Source organism: Erithacus rubecula (assembly GCF_903797595.1).
Source record: "Erithacus rubecula genome assembly, chromosome: 3".
Classification (NCBI taxonomy): Eukaryota; Metazoa; Chordata; class Aves; order Passeriformes; family Muscicapidae; genus Erithacus; species Erithacus rubecula.
In genome coordinates, this window is record NC_136689.1 from 1,854,538 (window position 1) to 1,870,208 (window position 15,671).

The 15,671-nt window shown below is 46.9% G+C and overlaps 1 protein-coding gene across 2 annotated transcripts in view; it reads left to right on the plus strand.

Annotated features, from left to right (window-relative positions):
• WNT3A (Wnt family member 3A) overlaps nucleotides 1-15,671 on the plus strand; it is an 84,898-nt gene that overhangs the window by 46,354 nt on the left and 22,873 nt on the right. For both annotated transcript variants that reach the window (XM_079300516.1, XM_079300517.1), the window contains exon 2: nucleotides 1,125-1,366. In XM_079300516.1, the coding sequence (XP_079156642.1) occupies nucleotides 1,125-1,366 (242 nt within the window). The remainder of the gene's footprint in view (nucleotides 1-1,124; nucleotides 1,367-15,671) is intronic.

A 15,671-nucleotide genomic window follows, 5' to 3' on the forward strand; every position in this document is an offset into this window, starting at 1 on the left:
ACTCAAGTTTAATTGGGATTGGTTTTTGGTTGTTGGTTGTTGGTTTGGCTTTAATTTCACTCCCCTCACTTTAACCAAAGCCCCACAGAATGATGCTGTTCCCCCTCCCAAATTCTTGGTGTTGCCTTTCCAAAGCCTCAGAGCTTGATGGCTTCTGCTGATGGAGTTATTGCTTTGGGTGCCTCTGAAAGTGCTTTTCAGAAAGACTGGGCTTCCTCAGCTCCCAAAATTGCCTATAAAACATCTTCTAGAGGTGGATTTCAAAGAAAGAAATGCATGTTTGACCCCGGGTTGCAAAGGAAATTAGGAGGGAAGAAGGAGGGAAGGAGGGAAGGAGGGAAGGAGGGAAGGAGGGAGGGAGGGAGGAGGGAGGGAGGAGGGAGGGAGGAGAGGAAGGAAGGAAGGAAGGAAGGAAGGAAGGAAGGAAGGAAGGAAGGAAGGAAGGAAGGAAGGAAGGAAGGAGGAAGGAAGGAAGGAAGGAAGGAAGGAAGGAAGGAAGAGGAAGGAAGGAGGAAGGAGGAAAGGAAGGAAGGAAGGAAGGAAGGAAGGAAGGAAGGAAGGAAGGAAGGAAGGAAGGAAGGAAAGGAAGGAAGGAAGGAAGGAGGAAGGAAGGAAGGAAGGAAGGAAGGAAGGAAGGAAGGAAGGAAGGAAGGAAGGAAGGAAGGAATGAAGAAGGAAGGAAGGAAGGAGAAGGAAGGAAGGAAGAAGGAAGGAAGGAAGGAAGGAAGGGGAAGGAAGGAAGGAAGGGAAGTAAGGAAGGAAAGGAAGGAAGGAAGGAAGGAAGGAAGGAAGGAAGGAAGGAAGGAAGGAAGGAAGGAAGGAAGGAAGGAAGGAAGGAAGGAAGGAAGGATACATTTCACAGCACAATGATGGATCAAGGCTTTGAGAGGAGAAAGAAAAGTGAAGGAAGATATTAAAAGTTGAGTTTTTTGCCTTGCTGAGCCTTTAGAGAACATCAGCAGATGTTCTGAGGAAGGATGACAATGAAAATTATATTTTCTGGCGAGGGGGAATGCAGAGAAACCAAAACCGCTGATTTCTTATCCCTATTCTCCCAAACCAACAACAAAGGTGAAATCCAACCTGAAAACATCTATTTCCCCATTTTTTTTTTTTTTTGCCAGGTCCTTGGCAATTGGTCACCAGTACTCCTCCCTGGGCACTCAGCCCATCCTGTGTGGGAGCATCCCGGGGCTGGTGCCCAAGCAGCTGCGCTTCTGCCGGAACTACGTGGAGATCATGCCCAGCGTGGCAGAAGGGGTCAAGATTGGCATCCAGGAATGCCAACACCAGTTTAGAGGGAGAAGGTGGAACTGCACCACTGTCAACGACAGCTTGGCCATCTTTGGGCCCGTGCTGGATAAAGGTGAGTGAGGAGCTGTGGGTTTGGGAAGGTGAATGTCCGTGCTGGAGTGGAAGAAGAGATCTCGAGAAAAATCCTGTGAACTTGTTCCCGCCTGAAAAAGTGTCCTGCAGGAGACAGGATTTGAGCTGGATGAAGGGGTGGGGTTATCTCAGTTCCAACTGGGAGCAGGAGGTTGGATTGGAGATGTCCCCAAGTCCCTCTCAGCACAAATGGCCCTACATCCCCTGGGAAGGAACACAGGATTATTGTGTTTGCAGTGCTCAAGCTGGACCTGGCCCCTTTTCTGCCCCTGTGCTGCAGTTTCAGCTCTCTAGATGATGGCAGAGGGGAAATGATGGGCTGTTGGGGATGGTTCCTAGGGACTGGACTTTACAAATCAATCAGTTTTGATGCTTTTATGAAATACAATGAAGATCAAAGCCTGGGGAAATCACCATCAATTAATACTTCTGCTTTCCTTGGTGAAGAACACAGTAAATCAGGACAGGGTGCAAATTCAGACAACTGTTTCTGCACCCCTTGATAGGAGTGGGAACTCTTAGAAATGTTCTGCCCTAAGTTATTGAATCTTGTGAGATTTAAGCCTCAAGATAAGCCTGAGTTTCTGCTCTTTTATAAGTTGGTAGGACCCTGTGAGAACTCCCTTCCTTATACTTCCTTCCTTATACTTCCTTCCTTCCTTCCTTCCTTCCTTCCTTCCTTCCTTCCTTCCTTCCTTCCTTCCTTCCTTCCTTCCTTCCTTCCTTCCTTCCTTCCTTCCTCCTTCCTTCCTTCCTTCCTTCCTTCCTTCCTTCCTTCCTTCCTTCCTTCCTTCCTTCCTTCCTTCCTTCCTTCCTTCCTTCCTTCCTTCCTTCCTTCCTTCCTTCCTTCCTTCCTTCCTTCCTTCCTTCCTTCCTTCCTTCCTTCCTTCCTTCCTTCCTTCCTTCCTTCCTTCCGGAGCATCTGGAATAGTTTAAGGTGTGTATAATTGATCTATACCCATCTTGGGCTGTGTTCTGCACTGCTTCCCATCTGCTTTTTAATTTTTTTTTTTATTTTTTTTCCCCTGCTGCATTACTCAGAACAGATTTAGGCATTTTCCTCCACCAGCCCATGTTGCTCCTGGCCTTGATGACTTCCAGGGATGGGGAATCCATGACCTGTCCTGTCAATGTGCTCCCAGACAGCCTGGGATTAGATACCCCCCATGTCCTGTAGCAATTATCCTTGTGGATAAACTGCCCCTCACCTCCCTTCTGACCACAGGAATCCCAATCCCACAATCTGCCAAATTCTCTTATCTGCCAGCACCAAGGGTCTTTCCCTGCCTCAGACTGCAGGTTTTTGGTAGCCAGGCTCAGGGAGGGAGAGGAGATTGGGACGATTTCATAACTGAAGAATGTTGTTCCTTGAGGGAAAATCAAACCACTCTTCAGTTTTGCTTCACCTACAGCAGGAGGGGGGGTGAAAAAAAAAACAGCTCAGTCGCATTCTTGTGCAGCAGATCCCCCAGGGTAGGAACATACTTGAGCTCCTTCCCTGAAAGAGAGAAGGGGAAAAGGAGAGAGAGAAAGCAAGGAAGCAAAAATCAGTTTTGCAGCTTGGATTTTAAGCCCCCAGCAATGTGAGTGCAGCTCTCATGTGAGCCAGTGGGAACCCCATCCTCGCTCAGCACAAAGCTCAAGCATCTCCCCTTTGCCTCACAGACTATCTGCACTCCTTTCACTGCAAAGGGCTGATTTTAATGCCTGCAGGAAATCCTTTCCAGGCCCAAATCTCTCTGAGGCTGCCCTTGCTGCTGTGGTACCTCATTGCTCATTCAGGGCTAGGCTCGAGCTGTGATTCAGCAGTGCCAAACTGTCACCACACTCTGGCCCTGTTGAGAGCCACGTTCTGATATCTCATCTAAAACCAGACTCTTTTTTCCCCATCAGCCATTACATGGAAAAAGACCCCACATGTTTTAGCTAAGACTATATTTATACATAATTTTTTTTTTTTTTTTAGCCAGACCTAATGTCTAGAGGTGCCTTCCAACCCTAGCAATTCTGGGATTTTGTAATGAATCACACATTAAACAGGAATGGCATTGATCAGCTTGGCTACCAGGGAATGGCAATGCCCAGGGGATCCTGCCCTGCTGCTGTTGAAGACAACACTTGACAGGCTTGGCCCTAAACCCCTCTTGCTCTTTGTATGTCACCCAGGGCAGAGGAAGAGCAGAAATCCCACACCCCACCCTATTTGACTGGTTTACCATATTTATTCTGGTTTGCAAGCCTTTGGCTGTGGAATAAACTTTCCCTTTTCCATTATCCAGAGAGATCTGGACTTTCTACCCCTGGGAGTGTCCAAGGGAAGTGGAAGGTGTCCCTGGCTGTGGAGTGTGTCCCTGCCCACAGCAGGGGTGTAATGAGATGAGCTTTGGGGTCAGGGCTGTAGGAAAGGGCATTTCTCCTCCTCTGTGGTCTTGGGAGTGTATGGGCAGGTGTGCACCTTCATGGAGAAACATTCAGACAGGTGCCACTGTCAGGTCTTCCTTGCAAATCCCCAGGAAATGGGAGTTTTAATAGGTTTGGACTACTTGGAATGCAAAAAACAGGATTCCTGTATGGGGAAAGAATTTAGTCTGATCTTTATCTCTACCTAAGCTTCATCTACTTATTATTTCTGATATAAAGACACTACATCTCATTTCTAGTCTCCCAGAAGCTCAACTCTCAATTGCTGGACAGTAGAAAAACCTCTCACTTGAATTTTTCCAACAGTAATATCAAAAGGAAAATACTGTAATTTGTTTCTCCACTTGTATTTTATGAAGTGGAGAAAAACACAGCAATGGCCACATGACCTGAAGTGACACCTGAGCCACAGCTCACCCTCAGCCACTTTCCTGAGAGGCCTGGCAGTTTTTAATGCAGCTGTTGCATCTCTCAGTTTACCCAGGAGAAGGGAAGATTTTTGAGTTGCCTCTAAAAATACACAGGAAAAAAATTTGGAGGAGGAAGCAGAAGGACACCCCACCACTGACAGCAGAAAGTGAACAGTGTGACCTGACAGGCATTTTCCATCTCCAGCTGAAGTGGAATTGTGCCTTTTGCCTTTATTTTAGCTTTTGTGGACTGAAGAGGCTGTTCATGCTTAAGCTGTGAGTTTAGAGTCTCTCGTGAGCTCCCTTTGAAACTCCTCTGGGCAGAAATATGAACCAATCTCCAGAGGAGTAATACAATAAAAGCTTATCATGGCCCTGTCTCTTTAAAGGACTTCAGCACATAATTAAGTCAAAATAAAAGTTTCCTCTCTCTCCTTACCCCCATTCAATAAAAGTAAATTACCTCCAACTATTTAAACCCGCTGTTCGTTTAAATTTAAAAAGGGAGCCCTTGTCTATCTACTTCTTTCACTCACTCCCACCTCCTTCTGCTAAAGACTGGCCAGGGCTTTAAACCTGCCAGCTGGGCTGAGAAATGGTTAATAGTTATTGTGGAGGAGCAGCTTTTAATGAACTATTGAAGAATGATACATTGATGGAGTAATGGGAGTTTAAGTCTCTCTGTAATGAAACAGGTTCTCAGCGCCGACCCATTGTGGTGTAAATACAGCACGTCTCTCCCACTGTTTGGTCAGGACTAAATAGCAGAGGCCAGGGGGGGTCTGCTGATGGGCTCTGGGCTTTAGTTAATCAATCTGATTGGATTAGGGTCACTGCGATCCCTAATAATGTCAAAGGTTACGCCAAACTGGATTAAATGCTTTGTTGGAGAGGGCTCGGCTTCTTTCAGCCCTGGCCGCCAGGGCTTGTTTATTAGACTTTAGCACTCGTGTGCAGCCTTGGGAAGCCACTCTGCACCTTTTTCTAGACCTTTTTCCAGACCTTTTTCCAGACCTTTTTCCGCAATTTTTCCGGATTTTTCCCGGACCTTTTTCCGCGCAGGGTAGAAGGAGCCGGGCTGGGGGCGTCCCGTGGCTCTGCACCCATGGGATGTGCCCTGCCAGCACATAGATCAACCTCCCCAGAGGACAGATGAGAGCCTGGTGGGTGAGCAAGGCCTGGGAGGCACAAATTCATTCTGGAAGTGATGGCTGAGGCGCTGACCCCGCTGCAGGAGAGTCGGGAGTCACGGCGGCGCGGGAGCGAGCCACTGCTGTGTCCCTCGGGGTTAATCCTGTCTGGGCCCAGCCAAGCCATGTCCTTCCTGCTGCAGTGCTCTTTGGGCAGCCACCAGGCTGAGCATGGCATGAAATGTGGAGCATTATGGATTGTTTTGTTGTTGAACAGGGGAGATTTTGCCTTTCGGCACTTCCATCTCATATCGAGGTGGGATGGGATGGGATCTCCTTGTTATCTTACCCAGACTCACCACAAAGCCTAAAAATTTCCTTCCCTCACCATGTTCCTGCTGATGCCACTGGCAGAGTGTCCTTCAGGAAGTGAGGCCAAATAATCCCTTTGAAGGTCCCTTGGCAGTGCAGAGGGGCAGAACCAGCAGTGTGTAACCAGCACAGTCTGAATCCCTGGATCTCCAGAGCCTCTTTCCTTCCCACAGCAGAGCACACAATGCTCAGTGTTCACAGCCTGATGTGACTGTCATTATCCAAGCAGGCTTCTTGCATGATCCAGACTGGAGAATTTCCCCTCTAGACTTCTGGAATGAAACCAAAATCTGAATTTGACTGCAACATCTCTTCCCAAAGGACATTTTGCCTTGACATATCACCAAGAGACAGACAGACAGCTTTACAAACCTCCTCCACTACTCTGATGTTCACAACCAGCCCCTCTATTTTCTCTTCTAGCACTCACCATTTTCTTTGCTACTTAGACTTCCTAAAAAGTTAAAACTGGAGCCTGCAGAAGAGCAGTGGGCCAGCAAAACTTCGGGTCCTTTATGCCAGACAGAGACAGGTCGAGTTGGTTCCAGTTTTTGTGGGGGTCCTCCAGGGCATGATTCACCTGATGTGTTCCAGACAGTTGGGATTGAATTATTCACACCCTGAAGTTTCTACATCTCTCCATCAATCACTGAGGGAATCCAGGGAGACTGACTCTGGATGAGAAGCCTCTTGCTCCCAGGGACTCCATGAAGGGCAGAGCTGGCATCTGTCTAGCTCCTGAGAGATGTGGGATTCAAATCACACCCAGTTTCTTGTGGAATGCTGGGCACTGTCACCTTTGCTGCCAGGCTGATTTGTGAACTCTGGTTTATTTCGGACTCTGACATTATGGCCATAAACCCCACATATTCTTTCTCTCAAGAAAGCCCAAACAAAGCTGTGTTGGAGGGTTGACTCTTTACCATTGTGGATGAGAAATCTCATCTCATGTCTGGTGAAATCCACCTGAGTTTTCCCCCAGATTAGGCAAGAACAGAACCAGACTTTCAAATTCAGTTATAATCCCTCGGAGACACGAGTCTCCTCCATATTTTTTTCTTGCTGTGTCATAACAGCATCACTCCCCAGGCTCCCTGATAGGCCTGATCTCATCTCCCAAAGTCAGATGTCCAAGTCTGAGCGAGTCACCCCAGGCTCCCTTTGTAGTCAGTGGAGAGCAATCGGCATCTCCAGGGAGCAATTCATCTGACCTATCTCAGATACTTATCTCAGGATAACATGAATCATAGCAAGATGTTTATTTCTCTCCATTGACTACAGAGGGAGCCTAGGGCTACAGCCTCAGACTTCCATGGGTGCTTTTTAGAGGCCCATTTTGGGGACAGACAGTTCCCACCTCTCACATTTCTCCTGTTGGAAAGCAATCCTGACATCTCCCAGCTGGAGAGGCCATTTTAATAAAGGAACCAACATGGCAAATGGAAAAGATCTCCTGGACCACTGAATCCAGGCAGTCCCTTGCTAATCAAGTCATAATAACATCTCATAATGATTTAAAATTAACACCTTGAGCAGATCTCATCCTATTTTCCTGATGGCATTCTGGCATCTCGGTTGTCTCCGAGCCAAACCTTCCCCTCCCCTTTTCCCTGAGCCTTCTCCACTTCTGCAATAAAGTAAGGCATGAGCAGAAAGCCACAAGATACTGATCCATCCAGGAGGTTTGTTACATGTGAGAGGTGCTCTCCTCTCTCTCATGAAACTCTTCCCAAGAGGATCTGATTTCCAGCCACACCCCGTCTACCTCTCCGCTAATGGCAATTTGGGCAGCTGCCCCGCTATCAACAACGGAGATCTACAAACTCTGCCCTGTAACTATGGGGAAGGAAACTGGAAGGATCAGGGCTGAAAATGTGACTGTGCAAGCTCTGCTCAGCCAGCAGGATGCAGGAATCCAGAGGTTTGCTGAGGGAAAGGCTGGCACATCCTGGCTGCAGTTGGGTTTGGTGTCTGTGAAAGCTGAGTTTGGAGTGGGGCTTGCTGCATGGGGTGAGGGGATGCTGCACTGCTGACTCCATTCCAGCCCAAATTCTCAGCTGCAGCATTGCTGACCTGGGTTTTGGGGAGCTAACTCAGTACAGGCAGCGTTGGCTAAGCAGTTTGGGGAGTTTGCATGAGCTGTAGCTGCATCACTGCTCTGCAGCCCACAGAGTCCTGGGGGATTTGCAGCTTCCCCCAAGAGCTGCGGGCTGCAAGGGCAGCAAACAGAGATGCTGAGGAAAGGTGCCAAGGTTGTCACTCAGCTTTTGGCAGCAGGAGTCCAGTGAGGTGATGAGAAGCTCCTTCTCCTGCTGCTGGGACCAACAAAGGTGTCACTTTATCCTCTTGTGACTTCCTGGGATGGCACCCAGGAGATTGTGGCTAATTTCACATCTGCTGCATCTGCATCCCCAGTGCCTCGTGTCCCTGGGCTCAAGAGTTTTTGGCATTTCTCAGAGGCTCTGACCTCATCACCTCCCTACCTGCACAGCCCGTGCAAACAGCTGCAAACAGCTGCAAACAGCTGCAAACAGCTGCAAACAGCCAACAGCCCTGCTCAGGCTGCACACCCTGAGAGAAGCCATGGGGAAAAGGAAATGGCAGCAATTCCAGGAGCCCGTCCCGTTTGCTTTCTGTGCTCCCTCCACCTCCACTCATCTGCCAACCCTGACATGCAGGAGCTTTTTGGGTTTTTGGCGTTTTTTTTCTGTTTGTTTGGTTTGGTTTTTGGGTTTGTTATATTTTTGTTTTGTTTTTCTTTAGCTGTTTCATTGTTGTTTTGCTTGGGGTTTTTTTTTGGTTTTTTTTTGTTTGTTGCTTTATGGGTTTTTTGGGGTTTTTTTCTTGCTTAATTTTTGGGTTTTTTGGGTTTTTTTAATGTTGTTTTGTTTGTTTTGTTTTTGGAGCTTTTTTGTTTGTTGCTGTTTGAGGGTTTTTTTCTTGCTTTGTTTTTGGTTTTTTGGGTTTTTTGTTGTTTTGTTAGTTTGTTTCATTTTTTGAGAGTTTTTTGGGGGTTTTTTGTTTGCTGGTTTTTTTGTTTTGGGTTTTTTTTTTTCCTATTTTTCTTGCTTTGTTTTTGGGATTTTTCGGTTTTTTGTTGTTTTGTTTGTTTGTTTGGGGCTTTTTTTGTTTGTTGCTTTTGAGGTTTCTTTGGGTTTTTTTTTTTTCTTGCTTTGTTTTTGGGGTTATTGGGTTTTTAAAAATATTGTTGAGGGTTTTTATTATTATATGGGGTTTTTTGGGTTTTTTTAGTGGTGCTTTTTTTTCCCTTCCCTCCCTGGCAACTTCAACCCCAGACAGGGGATGAGGGATGGCAGAAAGAGCAAGACAACCCGCGGCTACAAAACCGCGGTGGCTTCTCTGGAAACTCCAGCACTCCCAAAGCTGGCAGGCAGCGGGGCAATTATGGATTTATTTCCTTCCCCCCTTCCCCTCCTTCCCCTCTCCCTGCTGCGTCCATCGCATTCCCCAAACCTGGCTCAGGTTGGTGGCAACAAGCAGCTCCCTCTGCCGCATCCCCGGAGTGCCAAGTCCAAGCGTGGGAGAGCCAGCCCTAGACAAAAGGCAACAGCAGAGGGAGCTGAATTAGCATCCCTTTGTCCCGGGAGAATCCCGACCCCAAACAGGCCCTTGGAGCTCCGCAGGAGGCACAAACACACACAAACACTCAGGGATGGATGGATGGATGGATGGATGGATGGATGGATATGGATAGCAGCCAACAGCCACAGCCCGGGCTCGGTCGCCTTCACCCCGGTGCTGGGGGAAGGGGGACACGCTGGGGGTTTGGTTTGGGATGGCTCCAGGACTGGGTAATGCCGTGTCCAGGTTGGGTTTTGCTGGTTGAGGAGATAAATGTGTGTTCTGTGTCCCAAGAAGGCCGGAGAAGTGTCCTGAGAAAGAGGGATGGGAGCCCGTGAATGTGGCTTTTCTTCCCCGGGAGGTGCGGCAGGAGCTGGCAGTGCTGAATAAAGGAGGGGATTGGAATAGGGGAGGGGCTGGGGGATCATCTGGTTGGATTCCTCTATAACCAGTAGAGTTTTCCCCCTCTTCATCCCCGAGCAGCCAAAAAACCCAGAGTGTATAAAGATGCCCTGAGTGGGTTTTTTTTCCTGGCAGGGAATGGGAGTGTCTCCTGCAGAGCACAACTGGCATTTTCCATCAGAATATGACTTTACACATCCCCTGCTAAGGTCTGGGGCAGGAGCAATCCTGTGCCTGGATGGTTCAGCCCTTCTCATTCCTTGTTTCCTCAGCCTAATCTTTCTGGGAGCATCTCCTTCAAAGTGAGGGCTTGCTTATCCGAAAAGATCCACGGGGTTAAGAGAGAGGTGAGGGTCAGTCTCCAGGAGAGGGAATGGCTCCAAAGGATTGGGATTTCTGCTGTGCATGTGGATGATGTGCTCTCAGGAATGATGAGCACCAGGAGAGGGAATGGCTCCAAAGTACTGGGGTAACTCTGAATTTCTGTTGTGCATGTGAATGATGCTCCCAGGAATGATGAGGGCACAGCTGACTCTAGGCTGAGCAGTGAGGACAAGCAGGAGCAGGAGGAAAGCAGGTTTTGGGGTGCTCCAAAATCTTGGGAGATGCCAAGGGGTCAGAGAGCTCCACCTGATGTAGGTGAGGAGTTTTCCTGTGCCAGGATAGTCAAAGGAAGAGCACAGGAGTGGCATATTTTGGGAAACAACAGGAGATGGGTGAAGCTGAAGCAGCTGAGGGCTGTGTGAAGCTGCCCCCCAAGACCTGAAGCACTGAAGTGTGGGGTGCTCTGTCTCCTGTCCACCTTCACTGTGCTCCCAGGGGTCACAGAGATGCTCCTGGAGAGTGCTGCCCACACCAAACCACTGCCAGCTGGGCCCAGAAAAGAGGGATGTGGATATGTCACAGTCTGGGTATGCTCCAGGGAAGGGCTTGAAGGAAACTTGTGGGCTGTTTTTGGTCTGGGCAGGTTTTTAAGGAGGTGGAAGGTGCTGTGGTGAAGCTCAGGGGAGCTCTAGAGCTTTGGCTGGAAATGACTCTAAAAATCTGATGCAAAGCCATCAGAATATGAATTCTATAGATGTTAGGAAGTTCTTTACTCAGAGGCTGTTGAGGCCCTGGCACAGATTTCCCATGGAAGCTGTGGCTGCCCCTGGATCCCTGGAAGTGCTGGATGGAGCTTGGAGCAACCTGGGATAGTGAAAAGTGTCCTGGCCCATGGCAGGGAGTGAAATGGGATGATCTTTTCCAACCCAAATATTTTTATGCTTCTGTGAAAACACAAAGAGAAATGCAGAAAGCCTCCAGAGGCTGGGAAATGAAGAGCTGTCCTCAAGCCCTGGGAACAGGTCCTGACTGGAGAAACAGAAAACACCTTTCACTTTTTATTTCATTTTGACTCATCTCACCCTTCCCAGAGAAGAAAAGCAGGAGCAATGGAGGGGAGCAAGGAAGAGAAGTTCTGGGCTCTCAGTTTAGGAAGGACTTGGAGATGTTTGAGCACATCCAGAGGAGGAATGAGGCTGGTGAGGGGCTTGGAGCACAAACCCTGTGAGGAACAGCTGAGGGAGCTGGGGATGTTTATTCCAGAGAAAAGGAGACTCAGGGTGACCTGATCACTCTGTACAGCTCCCTGAAAGGTGGCTGTGCTCAGCTGGGGTTGGGTTTCTCCAGGCACAACCAGAGGACACAGCCTCAAGCTAAGCCAAGGGAAATATAGGCTGGATATCAGCAGAAAGTTTATTATGGAAAGAGTGATAAAGTGCTGGAATGGTCTGCCCAGGGAGGTGGTGGAGTCACCATCCCTGGATATGTTTATAAAAGCCTGGATGTGGCACTGGGTGCCATGGGCTAGTTGAGCTGTTGGGATGGGTTGGACTCAATGATCTTGGAGATCTCTTCCAACCTGTGATTCTGTGAATAGAACTTCTGGCTCTGGATCCAGCAGAGCAAATCCTCCTTCCTCTGCCTCTCTACTTCCCATGGAGCAGCACAGATATCCCACAGCAGGTCACACCTAGAGCCCTGCAGCTTTTACAACACAATTTGGGAACTTTCCATCATTTCTCTGCACTTTGATGGAAAGGGCAGCAAAACTCCCCAAGAGTGAGGCTGCAGCTGCTGACTCAGCACCTGGCACCACCTTTATTTCCAGGTGCTAAATCACATTCAATGATAGCTGATAATGATGGTTTATCCTTTCCTAATCAGGCTGCTTTCCCAGGGAAGCTTTGCCACAGGGATGTTGTGGGAGTGTGGATGGGTGGGGAGGGCACCAGGAGATGTTTCTGTTCACCCCAAGCCACGAAAAAGTTGGAGACCCCTTAGGCTAAGAGCACAAGATTCAGCCTAGGAGATATTATATCTTGTCCAAAATGTGTTTATTTATTCTTCTGAGCCAGTTTTTTTTTTTTTTCCATCAGAAAAGGGAGTTGCACCAAACTAGAGATGTTTTGCAGGTTCTCCTTAATTTTCAGGTAAAAAAAAAAATCACAGCTCTGTTTTTTTTCCTGAAAAGTTTAAGGGTTTTTATTTAATTTTTTTGTTGCACTTTTCAGATAATTTCATTTGAATTATTGAAAACGAGGCATTTTCTTTCTTTTTAATTTAAGTGTGATCTTATGCTAAAATGAAAAATCATTCAAAATCATCATAAAATCACACTTTTAGTATCTCATAGAATAGAAGTGTTGTTTATATTATTGAGGTTAAATTTTATCTTCTCAAAAAAAAAAAAAAAACCCCAAAAAAACCCCCAAAAAACAACCCTGACATTAGCAAGATAAAATACTTAATCACCCTAAAAATTCAGATTCTTATGTGATCCATCAGATTTTCAACTCTTAAAAATGAGGCAAAATAGAATTTTCTAGAATATTTTAAGGTTTTTTGGCCCTTGTTAATAGCCTTGATATGAGCTCCAAACTCCTTCATTCTGCCTAAATCCAGAATTAAAACTGAGCAGTGGTCACCTAAACCCCCCTCTAAATTCATAAAGCAGCTTCACAGCTCTATAAAATTATAATTGTAAGAGGTAAGACCCAAATCTGTGGCTCTTTCTCAAGTTACAACTGTTGAATCCTGGCATGAGGATGCTCCCCTAGGAAACTGCACAGGGAAAAATAAAAACTGAAATTTTCTTTCAGTGCAGTTTGGTTTGGTGGAGAAATTTGTTTCTGTTGATACAACATTTCCAGTTTGCTTTTCTGATTGCGTTTCAGATAGAATTGAAATTCTTGAGAGATGAATTTGAAGATGTGAATGAATCCTGAGAGGGGTAGATGGGGCTCTGTGCAGCCCAGTTTTTATGGGAAATGTTCTGTGGTACTCTGGTGAGATTTATATTCCAGTTATCATCCTTGGTCAGTGCCTGAAATTAAGAATATTCTCTGCATTTTGCTCCCCTGAGCAAGAGGTTTTCTCATTCGAGATCCATTACTTGCACCTGAACACTTCAGACAGGATTTAGTGACTCCTAAGGCAAATATTAAGTTCTGAAAAGTTCTGTTTGTGGCTTTATTAATTATTACCCTGGCCCAAACACACCCTGATATCATTAATCTCTGTGGCTCAGGAAAATTAAAGTGGATACAAATGTTTTATTGTCAAATTCTCCTTCTCACTGTTGGGAAGAACAATGGATTTTGTCTGCTGGTGTTGGTTCTCAAGGGGACAGAACTTCTGGATTACCCAACCAGCAGAAAATCACCCCCTCAGTTCTCAGTTCTGTGTTCCCAGTGTTTTCCCAAGGGTTCAGTAGCCAAAAAAAAAAAAAAAAAGAAGAAAAATCCAATAAATCAAATAACCAATAACCAATATGTGAGAATAATCAAGTCACAAAACCATAGAATGATTTGGGTTGAAAGGGGCCTTAAAGATCATCTATTTCCAACTACAATACAACAAATTTAAAGTTAAAAACTCTCCCTAAAATCTCCTCACTTCAAGCAAAGCCAATCACTGACCTTCAGAACATTCCTGCTCCATTAGTCATTAACCCTTTTGTTCATTTATGGGATGGTTTGGGTTGGAAGGGACCTTCAAGGCTCATCCAGCCCATGTCTTGAACTGGGTCAGGTTGCTCAGATCCCCATCCAGCCTCACCTTGGATGTTTCTGCACATGTTAAAGCTACTGTGACACCCCTGAAATCCTCACATCAATCTGACAGCAAGCCAGTGATTATTTTAAAAGACACAGTGAAGTGCTAGAGGTGTTTGCTCTGTGGGTTGATTTTTTTCTTTAAGGATTCCAAACATATTTCCATATTTAACCTGATTTTTCACATGTATATTTTAGAGGAAGATGATGCTTAGCTCTAACAGCCACCAGCACAGCACAAACCTCTTAAACAACTGCTGGCCACAAAATATTAGTTATTCCAAGCCTGGAGAGTGGGGTAGATGCAATTTAAAATCCTATGGATCAGCATTCCAGCTGGGGAAGAGCCTGTAATCACTGATGCTGTAACTCAGTGAGGTCACTGCATCAAACACTCCAGACAATTCACTGCATGAATTCACCCATTTTATGGGGTTGACCACTAATGTGGCTGGCTAAAAGCTGGAAGTGTATTGGGCTTTTCTTGCTAGGGATGGGTCCTGTGATATTTAAGAGGCTTGGAGCTCACTCTGGTTTGTAAATGCTCGGCTGCACCTTCTTTATGAGGTTTGTGACTCGTGTGTTTTAGGTTTTTATTTTCAATGCTGCCAGAACAAGGAAGGTGCTTTTAGCTGGGCAAGTAGGGAAGTTAGCCTGGCTTAAAATGCCAGAGGAGCTAAACTTGGTCCAGATTGGGATCAGACAGCTTGGGATGAGCTCAGTGTGAGGTGGTGGATCCTGTTCCCACTGTCACCACAGGGATGCTATCAGCAAGCCCAGGGTGGTGGTGGTGGCGGCTCCTCTGGAGCTGCTCTGAGCAGGAAAAACCCCATCCCAGAGTGACACAGCCCTGCAACACCCACAGCCAGGCCAGAAACCAGAAACCAAATACTGGAGAGCCACAAGTGATCCAGGAGCTGCTGGGGAGTCATTGCAGCCCTCACAGCTTGAGCTGCAGCTCCTCCTGTAACCCAAGATAATCCCCAAACCTGCCTTGAACTTCACCTGAGCAAGTGCACAAACTGCCCTGCTGTAAAAACTGATTTAACCCAACTGAGGTGAACCAGCTTGGGTGAAAGGTTTGTCTGCCTTGTGTAAAACTCACCTGGGAGCTTTTCATCTCAGTGCTCAGTGAGACCATGGGGATCTGCAGATAGTGAGCATTTTATTTCTTGGGTTAAAAAATGTGTTTACTCAAGAGTACTGAGAGCCTCACAGGCTGCCTGTTGCACTCAGCATTAAAATAAAGGCAAACTCAGGCCCTGAAATTCAAATAATCCCTGCAATTCCTCACCCAAATCTCTCTCTGCTTTGCTCAGCTGAGCTCTCAGCTCCTGAACTCTCTGTAGTCTTCCACCAATCCCCAAAATCAGCACCAAGGTTGGTGGTGCTGCCCAAAGCACCAAAACCAGAACAAGCATGGAGATTGGAAGGAAAACACCCCAAAATTCCCAACAAACAGCACAAAAAATTGCTCATCTTCAAGAAAGTCAAGAGCATGGTGAGAGCTGGGAGTGATTTATGGCAGGATTTAACATTTCTTGTCAATATTGTTCTACTGCAGGACAGGGTTGAGTGTGTGGGTGACCCAACTTCTGCCTCCCCCACACCACCAGGTCCAAGGCTGAACTCCTGAGGGGAAATCCTCATCTCCAGAGCAGCAGTGTGGCCTCCAGGAATAAGGCAGGAGCCACCCCTGATTTCCTGCACCCACTGAGAGCTCAGATCCTTTGTCAGCACAGGCAAAATCCCCACATCCCATTGCCAGCTGCTTAATCCATCCCTTCCCTCCCCACTGGCAGCACAATAAAACCCCACTGAGGGGATCCACCTCCCAGGAAATCCTCCTTTAACACCCTCCAGAGGAGCAG